Below are 24,298 nucleotides of genomic sequence, written 5' to 3' on the forward strand. Positions count from 1 at the left end.
TTGGACTATTCAGATTATGTTTAAGATCTTAGTTCTCCAGAAGGCGTTTGCTGGATTTTTTAAAAGATCTGATTTGCTCAAAGCTTGAATTATAGAAAATTTCATTTAAAGTCGGTTAGATATGAGAGAGTTTATATTCATGCTTAAATATCAATATTCTGGCAGTATAGCTGAAAACTAACTTTACAACCTAGGGATTTTATAAAAAAGCTTTTTGCAATGCAGAAGTATGTCTAGAGACATGCAAGTATGAATGTATACAGCAAACTACTGTGTTTTACAGAAAGAAAAACTTAGGTAGATTATATCATTGTTTCATTCACATACCTAAAAATATTTAATGGTTGGTATTTGGTATTCACATCCTACTCACATATGCCTCCTTTGTTGTGGTTTCTTGGATTATAGAAGTATAATAGTACCTTATTTTATAGGTAGTACTTCTATCAATCTGTTCAGCTACGTGTTTTATGTTCTGTATATGGTGTGTAGTAAGTTAGTCTGGGAAGTAGTTCATTAGTAAGTGTTCTATTCTGTAGACAGGTGAAAATTTTCTATTTTTTTTAGAAGTTATGCATACTCATTGAAAAAGAACTAATAAACTTGGAAAAACACCAAAGGAAAATTAAGAAAGCTCATTACAGGCCTGAGAATCATGTTAGTTAAATGTGAACTCTGAGTACAAATGTTACATTCTTCAAACAGATTTACAAATGAGAAAATAATTTAAAATCTTGAAGGTATTCTATTTTACATTAGGATAGTGGAGTATGCTCAATAACTGTTCATGTTCACTGTGAAGAATTCACATAAAATTTTCATGGAGCTGAAGCTTGCTCATTCATTTTAATGAGATGTAATATAGCAGGATGACTTGTGTGATTTATGACATTTGACAGTTTTTCACAAAAAAAAGTATGTATGCCTTTGTGTATATCTTCTCTTCAGCTTTACTTTTTCATCCATACTTATAGAACCCGAAGGACTGCAGCAAAGCTAAGAAACTTGTGTGTAATATCAACAAAGGCTGTGGCTATGGTTGTCAGCTTCATCATGTAGTCTACTGCTTCATGATCGCTTATGGCACTCAGCGAACACTCATTTTAGAGTCTCAGAATTGGCGCTATGCTACTGGTGGTTGGGAAACTGTGTTTAGGCCTGTAAGTGAGACATGTACTGACAGATCTGGTACCACCACTGGACACTGGTCAGGTAAGACAACTCAAAAAATTTCTCATTATTATAATTTTTTAATTACAGCTTCTCTCATGTACAACTATTTTAATACTTCCTTTATTGTTATGTGGAACATAACTATGATTGCAGTTGCATACATAAGCATCTTTTAAATTGTATTTATTCAATGTATTTAAAAATAATATACTTATTAAGAGGACTCTAGTGCTTTGGCAGAGATTTTTTACTTAGTTCAAATTTTAGATTTGAGATACAGTCCTTCAGGAGTCTGCATCTGTGTTTTGGGCCAGATATGAGTCCAATTTTTGTGGGAAGAGAATAGTAAATAGAGGCTATTGCTGGTAAACTTTAATATAGCATGTTTGAAATAAAAAGTGAAACAAATACAATAAAAAATAAAAAAGATAATGGTAATCCAATAGGCATTCACACACAACCACACACACCCACACACACCCCAGATTGAAATAACTTCTAATATAAACTAAAGTGACTTGAATTTCAAGTTGTAAAAGCAGTGGCATTGTTAAAGACCTTTCTATTTGTAGATCAGTCATAGAATCATAAAACGGTTTGGGTTGGAAAGGACCTTAAGGATCATCTAGTTCCATCCCTTCTGCCATGGGCAGGGACACATTCCACTAGACCAGGTTGTTCAAAGCCCCATCCAACCTGGCCTTAAACACTTCCGGGGATGGGGCATCCACAACTTCTCTGCGCATACTGTTCCAGTGCCTCATCACCTTCTGCATGAAGAATTTACACCTAACATCTAGGCTAAATCTCCCACCTTTTAGTTTAAAACTGTTCCCCCTTGTCCTATCTGCCTGTATAAAGAATTGCTCTACGTCTTTTTTATAAGCCCCCTTTAAGTACTGAAATGCTTCAATGAGGTCTTCCCAGAGCCTTCTCTTCTCTGGGCTGGACACCCCCACATCTCTCAGTCTTTCTTCATAGGAGAGGTGCTCCAGTCCTCTGATTATCTTCATGGCCCTCCTCTGGACCCACTCTAAGAGGTCCTCATCCTTCTTGTGTTGGGGGCTCAGACCTGGATGTAGTACCCAAAGTGGGGCCTCATGAGGGCAGGGTAGATGGGGACAATCACCTCCCTGGCTGTGCCTCAGTTGATGCAGCCCAGGATGCTGTTGGCCTTCTGGGCTACAAGCCCTCACTGGTGGCTCATGTTGAGCTTTTGATCCATAAGAACTCACAAGCTTGTCCAGGTCCCTCTGGATGGCATCTCTTCCTTTTGTTCTGTCAACTGCACCGCTCAGCTTGGTGTCATCTTCAAATTTGCTGAGAGTGCGCTCGATCCCATGTGTATATCATTGACAAAGATATTAAACTGTACCAGTCCCAAGGCAGACTCCTGAGGGACACCACTCGTCACAGGCCTCCACCTGGACATGGAGCCATTGACCACCACTCCCTGGGTGTGGCCTTCAAGCCAATTCCTTGTCCACTGAATGGTCCTCCTTTCAAATCCATCTCTCTCCAATTTGGAAATCAAGATGTCGTGTGATCGTGTTGAAGGCCTTACAGGAGTTGAGGTAAATGACATCAGTCATTCTTCCCTTGTCAGCTGATTCAGTCACTCCATCATAGAAGGCCACCAGATTGGTCAGGCACTAGTTATCCTTGGTGAAGCTGTGCTGTCTGTCTCGGATCACCTCCTTGTCTTGCATATGCCTTGACATTGCTTCCAGGAGGATCTTTTTCATGATCTTCCCAGGCACAGTGGTGAGGCTCACTGGTCTGTAGTTCCACAGGTCCTCCTTTCTACCCTTTTAAAAAATGGGGTTGATGTTTCCTTTTCCAGTCACTGGGGACTTCACCTGACTTCCAAGACTTTTCAAACATGATGGAGAGTGGCTTGGCAACTTCATCAGAGAGTTCCCTCAGGACCCTAGAATGCATGTCGTTGTGCCCCATGGACTAGTACCTGTTCAGTTTCATCAGGTGATCTTGAACCTGATCTTCGATTACAGTGGAAGGGACTTTGCTCCTCCAGCCCTCACCTAGAGGTTCAGGGACTCAAGAGACATCTTAGAGGTCTGAAATCAACATTTTTTAGTTTTACAAAATGCAATTTACAGATTGGTGCTTAAACATACTTGTATGTTTACACATTGAGACAGCATTTATACCTTAGTCTGTTCTTCAAAGCTTCAAGATGCTAAAAAACTTTCGCTAAAAAATTCTAGTTGGAAATGAGATTTTTTTCCAGAAATTAGGTTTTAGAAATGGTTGAATGTTTTCTAAAAGTAAGTAGATTGAAATGGAAAATGGATATCGAAAATTTCAGCTGAATTTTTACTCATGCTTGGCAAAGTAAGCAACTGAAACAGCCATCTGGACATGGTCTTGGGTAGCCTGCTCAACGTGACCCCAGAATTTAGTTACAGGCAGTTTTGTGAGCCTTGCATTTACTATAATAAGCTATAAACCAATGGAGCACTTAAGCATACACGGCTTAAAAAGACTACATATTTTCACAAAAGTCTTGAAATAGATAATTATTGCCTGCAATATGGGCTCTTGCTGATGAAAGTATAAATAATGTTTGCTTTTAGCTCTCTACATATATTTTTAAATTAGTCTCTACATCTACTTGTTTGAAGGCTGAACATGATCTTGATATGATCAGATTTTTTTCTAATTAATGAATGCCAGTACTTTGAATTTCAGTGCTCCAGAGAGAGAAAACACTCAGCAAAGAAAGACTCCTTCTATGATCCCTACTGGCTAGCCACTAGCACTATAGAGTGTGTTAAATTCTAATCTTCTGAAATGGCGTGATCACTGAGGAAGAATGATACTGACAGTTGATCTGTTGTATTATTTCCAGTGTGGCTTCAGTATGAATCTGCAGAGAATACTTAATTGCCAGTAAATTTGAAAGATATTTTATCATCCTGAGGTTTTCTATGTTTTTCTTGTCTCCCCAAATTTGTATAGATTTTGCTCTCATTTTTCTTTTATCCTCTGTCCTCTCAGTAAGTCTGAAATTCTTAACCAAAATTAAAAGGTTTTTCTGCAGAACTGCACCTTTAAGATTTTTTCCAACATATTCTGAAATCAGCATGGCATTTCCTAGATTTTTAAAATAAATATATGAAAATGCATTAAAATTTATCATTAGTTACATTTCTTGTAAACAATATACTCCTACATACTGTACATACAACGCTTTGTATACAAGATTTTAATAAAAGTTGTTTTTAATTATATATATAAAATTATTAAAGTGAATACTTGTAACAGGATATCAATGTAAATTACAGAAATAGGCCAAAAAGTCAGAAAATATCATTTTAAAGAATTGCTTTCCTATAATTTGCAGACAGTACATAGAATAATAATTGAGTAAATGGTGTTTCTTTCCTATAATGACAAAAATTGTTTAAATCTGTATATCTACCTTTATTTTTATCAATTATATAGACTCTTCGTGACACTTATTTTAGTTGTATTATCAACATCGAGTTTTGAGGTTTCCAAAGTCTATCCTGGGCAAAACAGTTTAGATAGTAATCTCTTCTACACAGAATTAAGTGTCTTATATGGTCACTCGGTCCAACCCCCCTGCTAAAGCAGGGCCACCTAGAGCAGGTTTCCCAGGGCCATGACCAGACAGCTTCTGAGTATCTCCAAGCATGGAGACTCCATAGCTTCTCCGGGCAAGCTGTGCCCGTGTTCTGTCACGTACACAGTAAAGAAGTGCTTTCAGATGTTCAGATGGAACCTCTTGTGTTTGAGTTTTTGCCCATTGCTTCTTTTCCTGTCACTGGGCACCACTGAAAAGAGCCTGGCTCCATCTTTTTCATCTTCTTTACAGTCTCCCTTCAGGTATTTCCATGCATTCTCCCTCCCTCCCACCCCCCCCACCGCCCCAGTCATCTCTTCTCCAGGCCAAACAGTCCCAGCTCTCTCAGGCTTTCCTCAAAGGAGAAGTTCTCCAGTCCCTTCATCATCTTCATGACCCTTCAGTGGAGACTTTCTTGTAAGTCCATGTCTCTCTTGTAAGACTAAAGATTAAAACTCTCTTGTAAGAATATTTTGAGCATGAATATTTTTAATTCCTAGGTCATAATGTTCTGTGATCATTGTTAACATGCAAAAAAAAAAAAAAAAGAGTAGGCCTCATTTTTACTTGCTGATTTATGACAACCGGGTTGCATTCTCCAATAATACATTGAAGGGGGGCTATAAAATAACCAAGTTTAAAAAAAAATAAAGAAGAAACAATACACTAAATGGGAAAAGAAAAGAGATTAAGGACAGGTCAGTATACAGTTAGACTTCATATCTGCATTACATGGTGGACAATGACATTTACATGCTTAAATAACAGTAAGTGCTCCCATAAAGTGCCAAGCCACTAAGATGAAAGATAGCTTGAAAAAGGAAACCTGAAACAAAGTTTCCTGAGGTTACATTTGAATATTGACTTTGCTGTTTCTAGCCTTGGTTTGATCAATGATGAATGTTTTTAAGGCAGGGCTGCCCAGAGGGCAAAAAATGGCAGAGCCGTTCATGTTCAGTACACATCCTCGAGTACTTTGTACAGTCTTGGGCCCCTCAGTACAAGAAGGACATCAAGGCCCTGGAGCATATCCAGAGAAGGGCTACAAAACTGGTGAAGGGCCTGGAACACAAGTCCTGTGAGGAGCGGCTGAGGGAGCTGGGATGGTATAGTCTGGAGAAGAGGAGGCTCAGGGGAGACCTTATTGCTCTCTACAGCTACCTGAAAGGAAGGTGTGGGGAGCTGGGGGTCAGCCTCTTCTCACGGATAACTAGTGATAGGACTAGAGGGAATGGCCTCAAGTTGCACCACGGGAGGTTTAGGTTGGGAATTGGGAGACATTTCTTCTCAGAAAGAGTGGTCAGGCGTTGAAACAGGTTGCACAGGGAAGTAGTGGAGTCACTGTCCCTGGGGGTGTTTTAAGGAAAGGTTGGACTTGGTGTTTAGGGACATGGCTTAGTGGGTGACATTGGTAGTAGGGTGATGGTTGGACCAGAAGATTTTGGAGGTCTTTTCTAACCCTAATGATTTTATGATTCTCTATGATTTGGAGGTAGTGCCAGCTTTCAAGTATTCACTGACCTACAATTTTAAAATATAAATTAACTAATATGCTTATATGTATAATTCAAGACAGAAGATACTGTGGGTACACAAAAATAATTTTTAATTTATTAAAACCAACCAGGCAACAGTAATCAAAAGGACTAAATGAAAATTGCAAACCCAAACCATAAAAAGTTATTGAGAATCTATTGCAATAAACAAACAAACAAACAAAAATTTTATTCCATGAACTAGTTCTTCCTTCACAGTAATTTTCCTTGTACATAAATCCAATGAATATTTTATATTAACCTAAAAAACCTTTTCAACTTCCATACAACTGTATTAATTATGTTTTGTTCCCATACTTCACTTGCAGAATCTTACAAAGGAAATTGATTCATGTCTATTCTAATTCTTAATACCTTTTTTATACACTGACTTCCATTATTTACATTTTAATTCAATCAAATTTATCTTTGGTATGTAGCATTCTGGAGATTGGTGATTTGAGAGAACAGAGCAGAACAGCAAACCGTCCTTTGTTTCAGTTGGATTAATGCAGAAATCAAGCTACTGATATATCACAGTTCTGTTTTTTTTTGTTTGTTTTATTTTGTTTTTTGAAGGTGTTTTGTAAGATTTAACCAGCTGATTTTACAGTTAAGGAAAACACTTCACATATAGAGAGAAATGAGATGGAGGGAGAGAGAGCTTGATCTGTGTTATTGAGCCTACTGTAAGAGATATATTGTCTTTGAGGTCACCGCAAATCTCCTAACAAGAGTTTGAGACGGTTAGAAATGCTGAAAAAGTTCTTTTCTAATGGTTAAAAATTGATTTCTTTAGAGTTGAGCTGTTTTGAAATCCTCTTCTGATTAGAAGTCTGAGTCAAAAATTTCCAGAGTATGCAATACTCAGAAATAATGAAACTGATAGAGGTGAATTTGAAATCATACATTTCAATGTGAAGATCAATAAATGTTTAAAGTAATGCCCAATCAGGTGTAATGAGGCAAAAATTTGAGTATATTTCAAAAGAAGTTACATTCTTTCCTGGTAGAAATTATATATTGTGAGAGACAGGTAAAAGATTTTTGTTCTTTTAAATTTAACTATGTTTAAGCTAGTACTATCACCAGCAGTCCTGATAAAAGTACTATTTGTCTTTTTCATTTTCTTCACTGAATTCATATTACGCATAGAAATTTTTTTTATCATTGCAAGTCAGTATTTAGTGCTGCTTTTTATGAAATGTGCATCAATTACAAAACATAACTTGATGATTTCAGGATGTCAGAGAAACTGAACACTGGGCTTTTTGTAGCTTTCCATTAATTTAAAAAAGTAATTGTGATCTAGTTATGAAACATGAGTATTTCTTTTTTTTCCTGCTAAGAACCAATTCTTCTCATTAACTTTTATTTTCATCCAGCAGTTTCTGTAAGTTCTTCTGATGTAAAACAAGCATAAACAAATGATCTTCAGGACATTGTTAAGAAAATCATTGAGAAAATAACTGGTAATATAATGGAACTCTGCTCCAATATCCATTTGTAGTAAAAAATGCCCCTGGTAAATATATTGGAGGATATTTTTTCCCCTTTGTCCTTCTTTATGAAGGGTTTACTTATATAGATCACCTGTTCATTGCCGCAGAAGTAAAGAGTCAAGGCTTCCTGTTAGCCCTAAAATAAGTTAAACTGAAGCCCAAAAGTACATTATGTTTTATAAATTATTTGTAAGTTCTTGTTATAATCTTTCGCTTGATATGAAAATGTCTGTCAAAAACAAAAGAAAACAACAGCAATAACAAATGTTTAAATTTTATCTAAATATATATTTCATCTAAAGGATATTACTGTAATACCCATGCTATTTTTCTTTTTTTTTGGTTTGATGGGGGATGGTAAAAAAAAAAAGTGTAAAGAAACTAAATTTATTTAAGATAGGTTATTGTCTGAAAATTGGAAATTGGTGTCTTTATTATTGTTTCTGTTACAGAAGCTCCTAAAAGCCTTGTTGTCAGGCAGATTTTCCAGCCTATTTTCCAGGCAGATAGTAAAATAGACTTCAAAATCTTGCAATCAAAATTGAGACCATTCAGATAGACACAGCTGAAAATATTAGTAGGGTGAGTAATTCTATACCTAGTGAAATCAACATGAAAACATTTAACTTGGCTTAATTTTTAAATATAGTATATGGCAACATTATTGATGGTTGTAGTCCCATCCTGCTGTTTAGTAGATTGACATTCATTGCAAACATTGCAGAGAAATGAAGATACTCACAAAAGTGATTTTTATGCCTGGAGTGGAAGTAGGATCAAGTAGTTATATATAGAAACAGTTTTTGAAAAAGAACAGCATCGTTCTGTTCAGAGAACTGAGAGTAAGAACAAAACAGAAATATTTAGATGGACTTTCGCTTTGAAGGGTCTCCAGGCAAAAGGAGTGGAAGTGCCACAGTCAGAAAATGCCTGCATGATGTCTCATAAGCTTAAATGGTTTGAGTATCAACATATAGGTATTAGTTATCTCCTTAAGCAAGTCATAATTAATTCAGTGTTACTCCATTTGTCCTTTAAATGTTATTCTATTATGTATTTATTGTCAACAGTAAATATATATATATGTTCCCTTCTGTTAAAAAAATGTCAGGGCACTTCAAAGATGAACAAGACACTAAAAACTGAAGAATGCGTATCAAGCTGCTTCTGGCGTATGAATTTCTTACCTCTGCTGGGAAGATGATATAGCAGTGAATGTTGTTAGTGTCAGTTTTTTTAGATATGAACACAGTAAGAATATCAAGAATGAAATACATTCTTTAAGGAAGAAAAGATAAAAAGATGTTTTTTAAAATTAAATATTAGTATAGATACTCTCTTCAGTTGTTGCAACCTGTACTACAGTAGCAACACTTCACTATGTGATATTTTTAAGCCCCAGCCATCTTTATTGCTGCAGTCTTTAGTCATTATTCAACATTATTTTTTTAGGTTAAAATTCACTTTGTGTGGTTCTTCGTTTGCTATTTTGTCAGTCTAGGAAAACTTTTCAGACTGAGGATAGTTTTCCAACACATTTTTAGGCACTACTTTGCAATTAGGATTACTCTGACCTTAAAACCCCTGCCCTGTTTAAGATATTTGGCTTATATGGCTTGTTTTTTTGGTATACTACTTGTCAACATTTTTTAGATACAGGGGAAGTTTAGCTGTAGGTACGACAACTAAATAAGAGCAAAAAAGGATCAGAAGTGACTGGCCACTTCTCCAAGAGAAAATCATTCAAGAGAAATCATTTCAAGTGAAAAAGGTGCATTGATCTTCTACCTACATAGCAAGTACATTATTTTGTTAACATTTCATGTGAAACAGTATTCATTTAATATTCCTAGGGAAAAAAAAAAACAAAACAAAAAACAAAAAACACAGCTTTATTAGAATCTCATCATTTTGGTATTAAATATCTACTGGATACCATCTAACATGTTTTGAAAAGAAATCATTAGAACCTATTTTCCTTTATCTACTATTGCATAAATCCCAAGACAAATCTCAAAAACATAGTTATTTTCTTTGCAAGTGCCCTTAACTGCTCTAAGAAGCAGTATCATTTTTTTATAAAAGCTTCTAGTAGTGTGCAAATTAATGATACTTTGTTACTATAGTAGTTGTGGAGAAAAATGTACTTAAATGGGAGTTATATTCCTTGTTATTGATTCTTCCATTACATTTTTCCCTTACTTTTTTTGGGAAATGCAAAATTCTGTCTTCAGACCACTTGAAAATAGCCATACACTTTATGACTGAAGACCAGAGAAATTTCCTTTTCCATTATTACAGAATTACCCTCTTTATTTTCCTCCCTTTTACGTTAGCACACTATGGAAGTAGAATGTGTCCCCATTTCTATCAGTTTCTTTCAGCTACTCTGTTGAGGTGAAGTGTGCCTCACTGCTATGAATTTCCAACACTATAGCAGTTTTATTCTCTACTGTTTTATTTATGATCAACTAAAACATCTTTTTGTCTATGTGCACCTTGAGGGTTATGTTCCATCTGGACTTGCACATGAAGGCATTTTTACTAATTCATTGGAAGATATGCTCTTAGGGAGTGTTCCAAGTGTTTAAATGTAGGACAAAACAAGATTGTAGGCTGAAGTTATAAACCATTAGCTCAAAAAGGCAACAAATGTCTTTTCTAAATAGGGAGCACTTAGCCGCTAGATGCCTGGGCAGCCAACTCCAGATATTAAACCCCATTTTCATGACCTGTTGAGAACTTACAGGTCCCCTAAAATATAGGTTGTTTTGTTTTTTTGCCTACCTAAAAATGTTACAGACTTGTATGCACGTCCAGTTAGCATATGCATGACAGAGATCAGTCCCTGCAGATAAGTCCCTGCAGCTGTTAAAAGATTATTAGAAAAGAAAGCTGTTTATCATCTATTCCAGAAAAGACAACCTAATATGCAAAGAAAGTATTTGGAAGTACCTTTGGTTATATAGTAATTAACATTAGACTCAATCGTCTTCAGTGGAATTACTTCAAATTAAATCTGAAATCAGTTTTTGTCAATATTTCTGTAGAGATCTTTTCTATATGTTTTTCTAAGTCATTTCAGCTATCCCTGTGTAAGATCTTACCTTTAAATTGTCAGCTCTGTCAACTGTTTGGGTGAATGAATAAACCTGTATAACACGTCAAAACAACCTTTGCATTGTAAATATATATTTGCCTTTGCAAATGTATTTTTTGTCACATTTTCCAGTAGTCAGTGAGCTTGAACTCTTCTTGGATAGGTACCATTTTCATATAGGCTGTTTAGAAGAAATGGGACATGGTTCAAAAGCATTTTGAATATATAAAGATAAAGGGAAAATAAATTACTCTTAAGCTTCTTGGGTTCTACTTAGTTTGATTGTCCACTGAAAATACCTTAACTCACTGATATTTGAAGTCAATTTGTGGAATCACAGTCTTCATCTGTAAACTTTTCAGTTGGCATGCTGGGTATCTAAACAAGTGTGGAAGGGAAAATCGTTACCTTATCGTATTCTCTCAAAGTGACATGGCGATGGCCAAAACAGCTTCTAATATGTAAGTGATAAGAGTGATTTGAAAATATAGTTCCTCATAACATAGTCCATCTGAGCGTATGGGAATGGAGGCCCTAAAGGCAATTAGTAGGTACTGCTGCTGTAGTTTTGCTTGCTATTTTGGAGGCAGAAATGGACATGCCCAGTTCATGTTTTCATTAGGTCCAAGAGAGACAACATACAGCAAAATCTTGTTAGTTATTAGGACAGTAAGATCACTGCTTATGTTGCATTTTTGGTTATATGTGGGATTTTCAAAGAACCAAAATGACATGGGAAAATAAATACTATTGAAAGTCAATGAATGGAACTTATGTTACAAGACATACTGGTAGTTTAAGAGCTCTGGAAGTTAGTACTTTGCTGGAGCAGAAATTAGTCAACCAGCAAAGATTTTCCTTTTGTTAAGACTGATAAACTAGTATCCTTGGCAGAGAATTTTTTTAGCTGTTTCCTGAGAGAGCAAATGTTTTGTCATCATGCTGTACCTTCCTATTTGCTACTTTCTTCTTCTAACTTCCTACGACTTCTGAATATTGGACCAATTTTAGCTAAATTTGACAGAAAGCAATAGGTTTTGTTAAGATCCATTAAGGGTCTTCAAAATAGGTAGCCTGGGTATGTGCATGCAGCCACAGAAGCCAATATTCAGACCAACAAGCAAGTAAGAAGCAGTGACAGACTGATCACAAATGTCACTTTTCAACAGGCAAGTGGTACAGAGATTGGTACGAGACATCGGAGCCCCTGCGGGTAGTTGCAGGAGTTGTGCAAAGAGAGGAGAGGAGAGGAAAGCATGCAGGAAAAGCCTTGCAAGTTCTGGGTTGAAAAAAGTAATAAAACATATGTTGGTATATTTGAAAGCATTTGGGTTTATTCCCTATTGAAGCTATCAAGAATCAGCTACTTGGGATGACAAATAGCACAACACTACCCATATGGCATATAAATCCTGCAAAAAAAAAAAGCCTGTATTTTCAGTTTCTTTAAAACTGAATTGCACCAAATTTATTCAAGACCTGCATGCTTAGAAATGTTTGGTTAGATAAAGAATAATTTAATAAAATGGTAAGTGGAATCCAATTTCAAAAACTTCTTATTAAAAATGTACAATGCAAAATCTTAGAAATAAAGCAAATAAAAATACAACTTGTACTATGACAAAATAGGATTCGTTATCTCATTTTAATTCCACTTTATAATTCAAACACGGCATAAAGTTCTTAATCGGTGACTCTCATAATAATGTTTGGAAATGTCCGAAAGAGAGTTATAGGAGATGTAGTGTGCAGCTCAGAACAAATAAAAGAAGAAGAAAATACTTTTCCTTTCTTCTGAACTAGTTGATGATTCAGAAATAGCAGAACACACCAGAACATTGCGTAGTTTCTATTAGATATGTTTTTGTCTGCTTTGCAACAAAAAACGTTAAAATATCATTGAAGTTGATGAACCATGAACCTGCTGTCTTTGCAGTAGCCTGTAAGACAATGAGGAGCCTTGTGAGAATTCAGCACAGTCCCTCTCACCATATTATCTTATGCTAATCTGAACAGCATTCCTAGCACTCTGACACCTCTTATATGATTGAATTTAGAATTGCTCCCTCAGAGTGAGGATTCAAACTGGCAGCAGGTCTTTCAGGTTGCTACTTAAGAAGAGCTGTGATTAGAGTCCTATGCAAGTTGATATCACCTCAAAGAAATCTTTATTATAAAAACAGAAAAGCAATGAAGCTATTCCATTTTTATCAGAGTTTGGTTGGTTTTGATTCTAGCAACACAAACTCAAATTAAATTGAAATTCTCATTTAAACAACATAAATGTCCTTAGCACAATGTTCATAGCATCCTTTTAAGTGCTGCTTCTTGAAAGACTACTGTGGAAGTAGATGATGAATTTTGAGATAATGAGAGAATGTATAAAGTGCTCAAACAGTCTTTTCTGTTAACCAATAGTATTGATTGTTACTTGGAATAAGAACAACATTTTCCAATGGAAAGTAATTTACACCCAACAAAAACGTCCATCCAAATACAGCTCTGAGCCGGTATTCAGATGGAAGCAAGTCGGAATGTATGACAAATTTTGAGCCAAACCAACATTTTTTAGTCTTCAAAGAAATTGGTATAAAATACACAAATATACAAAAGGATCTAAATGGGATTTAGGTTAGGAATACTAATACTAAATCTGAAAAGCATACAGGCAGTAAGTTTATGTCAAATCACAAAAAGTCCTGTGAGCTATAAAGTAAGCAATTAAGGCACGTTGGGACATTGTGGTGAAATGTTATGCTTCATATAACAAACACAGTGGATTTCAGTATTTAAAAAGTAATCAGTGGGACCCCTGCAAGCTGAAACTGTGTATTACTGATCTGTTGTCAACATATGAAAAAATGGTGAAGAAGAACTAGATGGTTCAACTGGCATGGGTTCTTTAAATAAAATCCAGTTTCTTTACAAGTCAGAATCACAGAATGGCTGAGGTTGGAAGGGACCTTTCAAGATCATCAAGTCCAACACCCCTGCCAAGCGGATCACCTAGAGCACGTTGCATAGGATCTTATCTGGGCGGGGTTTGAATATCTCCAGAGAAGAAGACTCCACAACCTCAAAGTCCTCAGTTTTCCTCCAGAGTATTATGTTATGATAAGAGTAATATAAATATTGTAGTACTTTGTGATTATTACAAAGACGTGATCTTTTGGTTATCCAGGAAAGGAAAAATTGATTAAGTCACAGAAATTTGGAGGACAATTATGTGGGTAAATACAAACTGAGAAATAGCACCTTGAATCACATGAAAATTAGATAAGCTATAATTAGCATTATAGGGGAAAATTTTGGCAGCTATAAAAGCAAAATGAATCACATCGTAAAAAGTAGCTAGAAAGACTACTGAAATGTAGGTGACCTATTAACAACTCCAGAGGTGTCTTCCAACCTAAGTAATTCTATGATTCTGTGATCAAATGTCAAAGTTGGTCTTGAACTGAGCAGGAAATTGGACCGGATTGGCCTGTGATTGACATGATTCTGTGATTTGAACTATCAACATGAGAAAAAGACAGATTATTACCTTTTATGGCATGATGCATTATTTAACTGATTTCAACTTGCAAGTAGAAGAATGAACATTTTAAGATTTAGAGAATGCATATCTAAAACTAGTGAAATCTTTGTTTAAGTAGACCATTTTAATCCAACTTAAGTCTTCAGAACAGCTACAATTTGTATCAATCAACAAGGCTTCTGAATGGTTTTTAATGTATATGCTTACCTATTAATCCGCGTTTTGTTTATTTACTATATCATTAATGTTGAAGATAGGGTAAGGCGAGCTCTAGATTTATAATAATCTTGCCTATTAGGGATCTTCCTACAAACACTGAAAGTTTTGTTTAGAATGCTGCAGAAGCACCAGATTTAGCACTTCCATGGCTTCAGGCTATATTTATTTATTGCAGCTTTCTGAAGATGTACCGCTGAACTATCATCTATCTAATTATAAGCAAACTCAAATGGTCAATATTTTTACTAAATGTTTTCCTGTAAGCGTGATATAACACATATTAAAAATATGAATTGCCTTCTTGAATTAAGAAGTATCATCCATACCTGCAGTACGTATTCTGTGGGAAATTATTCTAAAAGATGCCTTCATAGTGGTGTCATGCAGCACAGTGATGTTTTATTAACATTTATGAAGACAAATTTTCCAAATCTATTAAAACTTAATTGCAAGTATACCTAAACATTACAAATAAGGCCCTTATTTAAATAAGTGTTTCTCAGAGAATTACTGCTGAATCTTGACTAGTTTTGGTAAGCCCTCTTGTATTAGTGTAATGTCCAGAAAATGTATGACTTAATCATGCAATTGTCTTATTTCTGGGACTTTGTCACAAATATACTGGAATGACTTTTAGTGCATACAAAAGTTTTGTAACCTTAGTGATATCTAACTGTTCTTAAAATAATGAGACTCATTATCTTTGCACTGAATTGATTTTGTCAGCCAATAGGTTTACTTGGTCATCTGCAGTTAAGTGAGTTTGATTTGCTTATATGTAAAACAGTTTTCTTTCCTGGATGGTAAGCACTTAAGCAGAGAACGAACCATCTTTGCCAGGAACCACTGCAAGAAATGAAAATATTCTTTTAGATGAAATGAACTGAGGAGAAGTTTTATCTGAAACATTCAATGTTTCAAAAATGTAATGCTTTATATTATGTTGCCATTTATTGACATTATTTATTTCAGTGTATGAAAATGCCTTTGAATTATCAGTTATGTAGATACTTACGTTGGAGTAATTTGTAAAAACTAATTTAAAAATGTTTAAGGACAATCTAGCCTTGAATGAAAGTCCCATCTAAAATGTCTGTATGTTCTGTTTTAGTTGGTATTTTAAAGATAACAAATTCTTATCTTTAAGTAAATCACATACTTTTATAGTGCTTGGATATTTTCCTTGATCTATGTAGTTTGCTACTTACACTCATAGTTTAAGTTCTTCAAGACAAGAATTGTCTCTCTGTCAGTAGAATAGCTAATTCAGTGCTTCTAATGACATCTGAAATGCTGAGATTTGCTATGTTAAAATGTATTCAAAAAGTTGAAGGTAAACAAAAAATACTCATATAAAAAAAGAGCAGTGCTATATAGTTGTTATTTTTTTAAACAGTTTCTTATGCTAAAGGTATTTTGTTGTTGTTGTTGTTTTCCCCCTGAAACTGAATTTAAGCATTTTAAATAACAAGTTACCTCCAAGTAAGCCTTAGCACGCAGTAATGCTGTAGTCATGTATATATGAAACAAAAAGTATGAATATATGAACAGGAGTGCTACTTATATTTTATTTATTTCCAGCTGCTAAGAATCGAAAGACCTTCAACACTGTTCTATTGGGATAGATTGCTAGATACAGTTTATACATAACTCTAGTCTGAAACTGTGTTTCTTCTAATGTTGTTTTTGAAAAAGTAGAGAAAGGGTTTTGTAGTCTTTTTGAAGCTGAAGCTACTGTTTAACTGATATGGTTGGGATGTTACAAGTCAATAGTAGAGCTTATTAATGAAGTAAACTAAATGACTCATCCTTGTATGTATTTTAAAACAGGTGAGGCTAATGATAAGGATGTTCAGGTGGTGGAACTTCCCATTGTTGACAGCTTGCACCCACGGCCACCTTATTTACCATTGGCTATCCCTGAAGACCTGGCTGATAGGCTAATTCGTGTACATGGGGATCCGGCAGTGTGGTGGGTCTCACAGTTTGTCAAATACTTGATTCGTCCACAGCCTTGGTTAGAAAAAGAAATAGAGGAAGCTACAAGGAAACTTGGTTTCAAACATCCAGTAATTGGGTGGGTATTATTTTCTGTTCAATTGCCTGTGTTTTGATATGTGTATATAGTTATTCCTGTTCATAAGGAATTGTTTAGTGATGGTTGTCCAAGAGCCTCAAGTGTTTTGAGGGGACAGAGGGTGCTTTCTAGATGAAGTAATTGTTTCTTAACTGTGTGTAATATAAATTGATCACAAGTATTTCTTGAAAGCGTACTTCTAGACCTGTAGTTGGAAAGCGGTGTATAAAAGGAGACTCAATAGAAGGTTTGTTTAAGCATCCTTTGATATTTAGAAATGTAATACAGAATTTCATTCATGGAGTTGCCTTACAGTTTGTATTGTAGACGCTTTTTCATCTGTGTCTTCTTTTCAAGTGACCGTAGTTTTTATAGTTCAGGGAAAAAGGCTAAGCCTACATTTTACATGCCACCATACACAACTAATTTTATTGTCGGCTGCAACTGAACGTGGTATTTGCCTTTCTTGATAGTGTTTTAAGTGTTGTTAGCAGCAGCTTTGGATTGGAAAGGACTGTAGGAGATGATGTGGGGAGCAGGAAAGCACCTATGGTCAATAAAGAACAGCTTATGGAAGAGAGAGTTTACTGTCATGTAGCGTGAAAAATTTTGCTAATGCTTACTTTATCATATTTTTCCTTCAATTTTTTTTTTTTTTTTTTGTAGGAGTTCTATCCAAGTGTTAGTTCTTCTACTTGTGTTTGACCATAGACCTGGTAGGCTACTGGCAGATCTTGAAGACTTTTTAGGTCTCATGCATATGAGGAAGACGTTTTAACTACCTTCATTCAATCCTTGCCTTGTAGTCAGTGTCCCAATATACCCATGACACAAACATTCCAATTTTGATTGTTACCTGTATTGAACAATTTTTATCTGACTACACCCTGTATGTTTTAATTAAGTCTTCTTCATTCCTTTCTTTCAGTTATCCTTTGCCTTCTTTACAAGATAATTATGTTGCTTCCAAGAGGTGGCTGACAGTGAACTTCATGTTAAAAATTTTCAGATATGTTTCAGATTTTGCAGTTGTTAATGCCTAATTTCTGCTCTTTCCCAGTGTTCATGTTCGAAGGACAGACAAAGTAGGAACAGAAGCAGCATTTCATCCCATTGAAGAATATATGGTGCATGTTGAAGAGCGGTTTGAACTTCTTGCTCGCAGAATGCATGTTGATAAAAAAAGAGTGTATTTAGCTACAGATGACCCTTCATTGTTGCAAGAGGCCAAATCCAAGTAAGATGAATTATGTATATATTACAGGTTATTCCTTCTGGTTACAATTACAGTTTACAGTTTCTGTCTATTGTCGGCACAGATCTTGGTATCATTATTTTTCCTGTCATTTATACAGTTAAGATTGCATTTCAGCTTCCAGAGTTTCTGATTTTTCTCTTAGAAATTCTTTTTTGGATGATTTTTTTCCCAAGTATGTTTAAATTTAAAGCTTAATTCTAGACTTCACCTAGAATGACTATCTAAAAACAACCCAATGGTCTAAAAGGGAAGTAAAATACAATTTTAATGTATTAATATAAATAATAAACACATCAAACTTCTATTAGAACATACGTATTAAAAAGAAGCTGTTTTGGAATAATGTTACAAACTAGTTAATGTATTAAGAAGTTTCATCTGTCCAAACAATACCTTTCTGTGAACAGTTGGTCTGTGAGTTGGACTCAATCATCCCTGTGGTTCGTTTCTAACTCAGGTTATTCCATGATTCTAGTTGCCAAACAAATTTTTAAAAGTTAGTTGAAAAACTCCTCAAAACTCTTTGGAAAGGTTTCTATATTCACTAATTATTAGACATGTTTTTTTCACAGTACCCATTGAATAAATGTAAAGTTTGTCCTTAAATGTATGTGGGTGTCTTGGTCCCTTTTTTGTTTTCTGTTCTCTTCTATCTCTTTAGAACATGGCTGTAACAACTTGTCCTAGCTATATGACATCCCTGTCTATTGTAGCAAATTTAACTCTTTAAACCTGGAAATGTATACTATGCATCCAAACATGGCCTATATTTTCCTGTACAAACTTATTGTTAAGTTGCATATTTTTCCAGGTGTTACTGAGATGGTAAAACCTACTGTTTAGTAAAAGAAAGCAGATGCATATGGAAGAATTATATTCCTTGAGGTGTTCATGGCATATAAACAATTTCACAAATGCTTACTGCTCTGACTGTGGAAACTAGGATGAACTTCAGATCCACTGAGTTTAAACGTATTTGTTACTGAGTACAGATTAATATGTTTTCCTTTTGAGTGCTATTTATTTGTCTGTCTACTAAATAGCACCAATTTCTATTTTCAAACTTTTTGTCTCTTGAGCAAAAGAATATGTGATTTTTTTTCTTTTAAGCAAGGAAGTTAAGTTCTTTTAAATTAAGGTAACTTGAAAATGGCAGGTTTTGAACTGTTTTATTTTGTTAGACATGCTTGGAAAAAATATTTAAGATAACATACTGGATTACAAATCTTCTATGGCATATACAAGGTAAGCAGAAAATGTTATTTTGTAATAGAGGAATTATTTACAGCATTGCAAACCTGTGTATTATAGATGTGCTACTTCTATTTTTCTTTCATTTCTAAAAGGTGGCTGTTTAAAATTAATGGAGTTTTGAAAAAATTAAATGAACACGTACAACTCCACAGATGATGGCATTCTAATCCTTCCTTTTTTGTATATGTGGAAACAAGAACAGCAGCAGAAACAATTACGATAGCATAACATTTAAAATACATATCTGAACAATGGGAAGACAGGCAATACAAGGTTGAGGTTGTAATATTTAATGAATTACGTTTTCCTAAATAATTTTAATTACTGTTTGTAACATAACAAAACTCGATATTGCATTGAGAGTCTTAGTTATGCATTTTTTTGTTGTTCAACTTTAAATTGTTAGCACTGTTTAGCTCTGTGAATAATAATAAGATGCACTACCAATGCAATCATATTGTCCCAAGCCCTCTGTAAAAACAAAACCTAATAGTAGAATTGTGACTTAGTAAAACAGTTCTGAATTTTAAGTATTGCAGTTTTTATGGTAGTTCAAGGTACATTCTAAATCATGTTCTTATTGAAATATGAATAGATACAGCCTATTAGTATAGCATTTCTTTTGTATTCTTTTTAATAAGTCATAGAGTCTGTGAATTGTGAAGATTTTTCTTATGTGTGTATTCTTGCTGAGGTTTCATTGTGATGTGGTTTACACTAAAACATAGTTTTCCAAGTTTCTTGCATGCAACAGCTGTTTGCAATAGAGCAGAAGACATCTGAAATCTCCTGTGATAGAAGGCAGGGTCCAATTTGGTACTTCATCATTTAAGGATATCTGAACTCAGGTTAAGGTCCAGCTGTGGGAATAATGAACCATTTTTTTCCTTTACTTGGGAAGAAAGCTACAAATTACTTGATGCTTGACCAAAAAAAAAAAAGTTCTAGTCATGCTGCTTTGATCAAAACAACTGTCACACTGTACTTCAATAACTTAAGTTGTGTTTATTATTTGGTGCAGTAATATTGGTAAGTAATAGAACTTCTCTTTACGTGAGAGCGATTAACCATCAAACAGTGTTGGCATTTAATGAAAATTTAGCTACCATACACATGGATAGGCATTTTCTTTCTATTAAGATAAGTATTTCAAAGTATTGATAGTCATGAAAACATTAATATTCTGACTTGCAGCCAGATATCTACCCACTGCAAGTACAAGTAGGAAATACAGTGGAGTCAGTAATATCGGTTTGTAGGAGTAGAGTGTTTCTTTGTGTTGTTTTTTTGTGTGTGTGTGTCTTGATTTAAAAAAAAAAAATCCCAAAACACCCAACAAAAAAAAAAGCAAAACACCATGATGTAGAACATGATTAGAGAGGAGCCATAATGATTATGGAATTAAATAACTCTGGTAAGCAGAGGTCATGGCATTTCTTATGGATAGTGGTATGTTAGGGATGCTGTAAATTGCTTGTTCTTTGGCTGATCTAAAAGTTTTCAAATGCAAACTTTTTAATTTTCTATGTATTTCTAGTCTATATTATTATTGACAGCATCTCTCTTTAAGGTAGTGTGTTCGAAATAGTGCAGCTGAACATGCCTACAAAATAATAAGGAATATTCAATATCTTTCCGGTTTATATATGAAACTGTTTACATCTCCTTCTCATCCAAATAAGCACTAAAATACAGCAAATTAAAATCTTCTCTTCTGTCTGTTTACCTGTAATGTCATCTGTAATTTGTTTTTTCAGTTTTTGGAGTAATTTCCATCTCCAGTGAGTCTTTTCGGCTCTTATGAAAGCTTTATTTTCACTCTGTTTTGTTGCTGCTTTACTTCCAAAATAGCAAGTTAAATGTCTTTTCTCCTTGTATAATATCTGTAGCCTAGCTCTTGCAACCCCATGCCCCCTCCCCTCATGACCAAGTTGCACTACATCCAGTATGTAGAATTTAGTGGTGCTTCAGAGTTCTTATTGTTTGTTCAACAGCTTGTACATTTTCCAATTCTTTTTAGGGCAAGACCTGGACAAACACATTCTTTTTTATCCATCTGTTTACACGCGTGCATATGCATACATGCTCACACCCTCTTTTTGGAGGGAAAAAAATGCATTGTCTGTTCTGGATATATCTTCAGTCCTAGCAATTTGAGAAAAGGACCCTGAGACTTTTCTTGGTTTGCACCTATTGCATAGTTTAGCAGTAAGCTATATTTACAGAACTAATTGACCAGCTTCTGAAACCAATGGGAACTTGAAATGCTCTGATAAAACTGGTTGATTTGTATAGTTATCTGAGGCTGGTAGTTGCAGGAAGGAATGTCTTTAAACAACGGCTTTCCCAACCTTCTCTGATTTTTTTTTTTTTTTTTTTTTTTTAACGAGAAAAAATATCTAGCCTGGACTGTATATAGCTATCAGGAATCTGTTAGGTAGCTTTAGAAGAATTAGATATTTTTAGATACGAAGAACAGATATACCAACCCAAACCATTTTATGATTTTAAATAGGCAATATGTATCATTGCCTCACCACCGTCATAGTAAAGAATTTCTTACTAATATCTGTATCTACCCTCTTTTAGATTAAAACAACTTTTCCTTGTCCTATCACTACGCTACCTGATAAAGGAGTCCTTCTCCAGGGAGGGGAGACTATATTTTAGGAGGGAAACTATATTATGGGTGGGATTATTTTGTGCATCCTGCTTGTACTTCTGACAACAGAATAACAGACAGCGGATGAATATTTTTTAAACAGGATCAAATGTGATACTTTTTTTTTTCCAAGTCATTATTTGTTAAGTTACTGGACTGACATCTTGCTAGTAAGAAATAGGTTGTTCAAGAAATAAATTTACTGTAGATACATTAATTTTTAGAGCAGGTATTTCTCTTGGGAAGATAAAATTCTATTAAAGTTACTATAAAGATAAATTCAAATTACTCCTCAAATTATTTAATCCTAGATATGAAAGCTTTGCACAAACCTTTTTGATTGCCTTTTGCAATTAATTTCCTGATTTGATAGTCATAGCTAGTGAATGTTTGGTGGAAAGGCCTACTACATTTACCTGTTCAATTTTTGAAAACAGTTTTCCCATAGTTTGAGCATGAAAATGGAATAGATTATGACAGCCTCTTGTACAAATATGCCTAATTATGTCTACCGTGTGTCCAGAGTCTGCATGTTACACTGTTGTGTATAAATGTGTGTTAACTTCGGTAACGTTTCAAGAACTCTGTGTGTAAACCTCCTTATTCTGAGAAATGTTCAGCACAGTTCTATCAGGCTTTGAAAAGTCTACCTAGAAGTCTAAGTTATGGTTGCTCTAGCACTGGGGCCTGTTCTGTATTCTGATTTTCTCTATTAGACACTTTAATAACTATTAATTCTTACAAATGTAGTATTAGCTACCTTACTATCTTATGTAATATATTGCTTTATAATTGCTATGAAGTGATAAATTTGAAAACTACATCTTATTTAAATTTTTCATAATCAGCCCTGTAGTCGAAACATGTAGTTGGTAGGTTAGTCATGCAATTTGCACTTCATGATTGAAATAAATTTGTGTAACAGCAGAGTAATTATCATCTTTGTTACATCTACCTGGAATTTTTCATGTAGAACTTACTTTTGGTGACTGGCTGAGTTAAAATTTAATTAATCCACACTACTTTACGCAGTTTTATTTCAGTTCCCCGGTAAAGAGTGAAAACATTCTGAGAAAGACCGTTCTTTTTCAGTATTTTCAAAAAGGACTTTATTTCTTTCTAAGTCATTGTTAAATATTAGAAACTTATTTTACTTTTTAAAACCTTATATGTATATATTATATATATATTATTTCAAATAAGTATTTTTACTTAAAGTATTACTAATTTGTTTAATACTTCAAGAAAGTTGTATTAATATGAAGGTTTACGTTTCTTATATTTCCTTTTGACTAGTAAAGTATAAAATCTGTTCTCCGGACGGCCTTAATAACTATGAAAGACAATTTCCTTTTTAGTTTAGTTTAGATTCATTTATTTAATATGTCCCTTTGGAGGTGACTGTTTCCTTGCACAGTGTTATAATCAGTATCTAATAGAAAGTATATTAATAAAAAAAAATGCAGTTTAGCAAAGATTGTCCTATATTCCATTTAGTAGAAGAAAAAGCTAAATTATCTCAGTATATTTTGTGTAAAATTAGTATGATTAACAGAATACAGCGCATGCTTGCTGATATTTGTACACTTTTTTGCAGACTCATATCTCAGACTTGCAGTATATTTATATTTAATTTTCTGGATAAATAGAGGGTGTGCACGGAGGCAGCAGTAATATAGTAGAGCATAAAACATAGACTCACTTAAAACAGATTAACAACCTTGCAGCAGTGACGATACTTATTAACAATAAGAACAAAAAAATCACTTCTGTTAACAGTGTATTATATTTTCACAGGTATCCAAATTATGAATTTATCAGTGATAACTCCATATCTTGGTCAGCAGGACTTCATAATCGATACACTGAAAACTCCCTGAGAGGCGTTATTCTGGATATCCACTTTTTGTCTCAAGCAGACTTCCTTGTCTGTACATTTTCATCCCAGGTAAACTGCAATACAAATACAGTATAGGTTATATATACCAGTTCTAAATCTTAATTTTCTTCACGCTTCTGTTATCTTGTTCTCAGTGATCTCTTATGAAAATTTCATGGCAGTGTTAAAGACTTTTTATAGTATGTGAACATTTAGATGATTGTAAGCACGGGTTGATTACTTCTCTTCAATTGAAATTACTGGCTTTAATAAGGCATTTGAATGAAGTAAAAAATACTTTAAAATGTTTAACACTTCTAAACTTTGCATAAAGTCAATATATAACTTGTATCCATCCATTTCTGTAGTTCACGGCACTCTGCTACAACTTAAACACATCTGTTGTTGCCTCAGTTAATAGCAGGAATGGCAAAGAATGAAGAAAGGAGACATTTGATTTCTCTTCAGTGTGTATTACATTTCTAGCAATT

The 24,298-nt window shown here is 34.5% G+C and overlaps 1 protein-coding gene across 6 annotated transcripts in view; it reads left to right on the forward strand.

Moving 5' to 3' along the window:
• FUT8 (fucosyltransferase 8) overlaps positions 1-24,298 on the forward strand; it is a 179,237-nt gene that overhangs the window by 112,628 nt on the left and 42,311 nt on the right. For all 6 annotated transcript variants that reach the window (XR_013951407.1, XM_080592536.1, XM_080592538.1 and 3 more), the window contains 4 exons: positions 975-1,212; positions 16,508-16,754; positions 17,815-17,991; positions 23,726-23,876. Coding sequence is in view for 5 of the 6 variants with exons in the window: in XM_080592536.1 (XP_080448662.1) it covers positions 975-1,212; positions 16,508-16,754; positions 17,815-17,991; positions 23,726-23,876 (813 nt within the window). In the remaining variant the exon portion in view is untranslated. The remainder of the gene's footprint in view (positions 1-974; positions 1,213-16,507; positions 16,755-17,814; positions 17,992-23,725; positions 23,877-24,298) is intronic.

The sequence above is a fragment of the Anser brachyrhynchus genome (assembly GCF_964034855.1).
Source record: "Anser brachyrhynchus genome assembly, chromosome: 5".
Lineage (NCBI taxonomy): Eukaryota > Metazoa > Chordata > Aves > Anseriformes > Anatidae > Anser > Anser brachyrhynchus.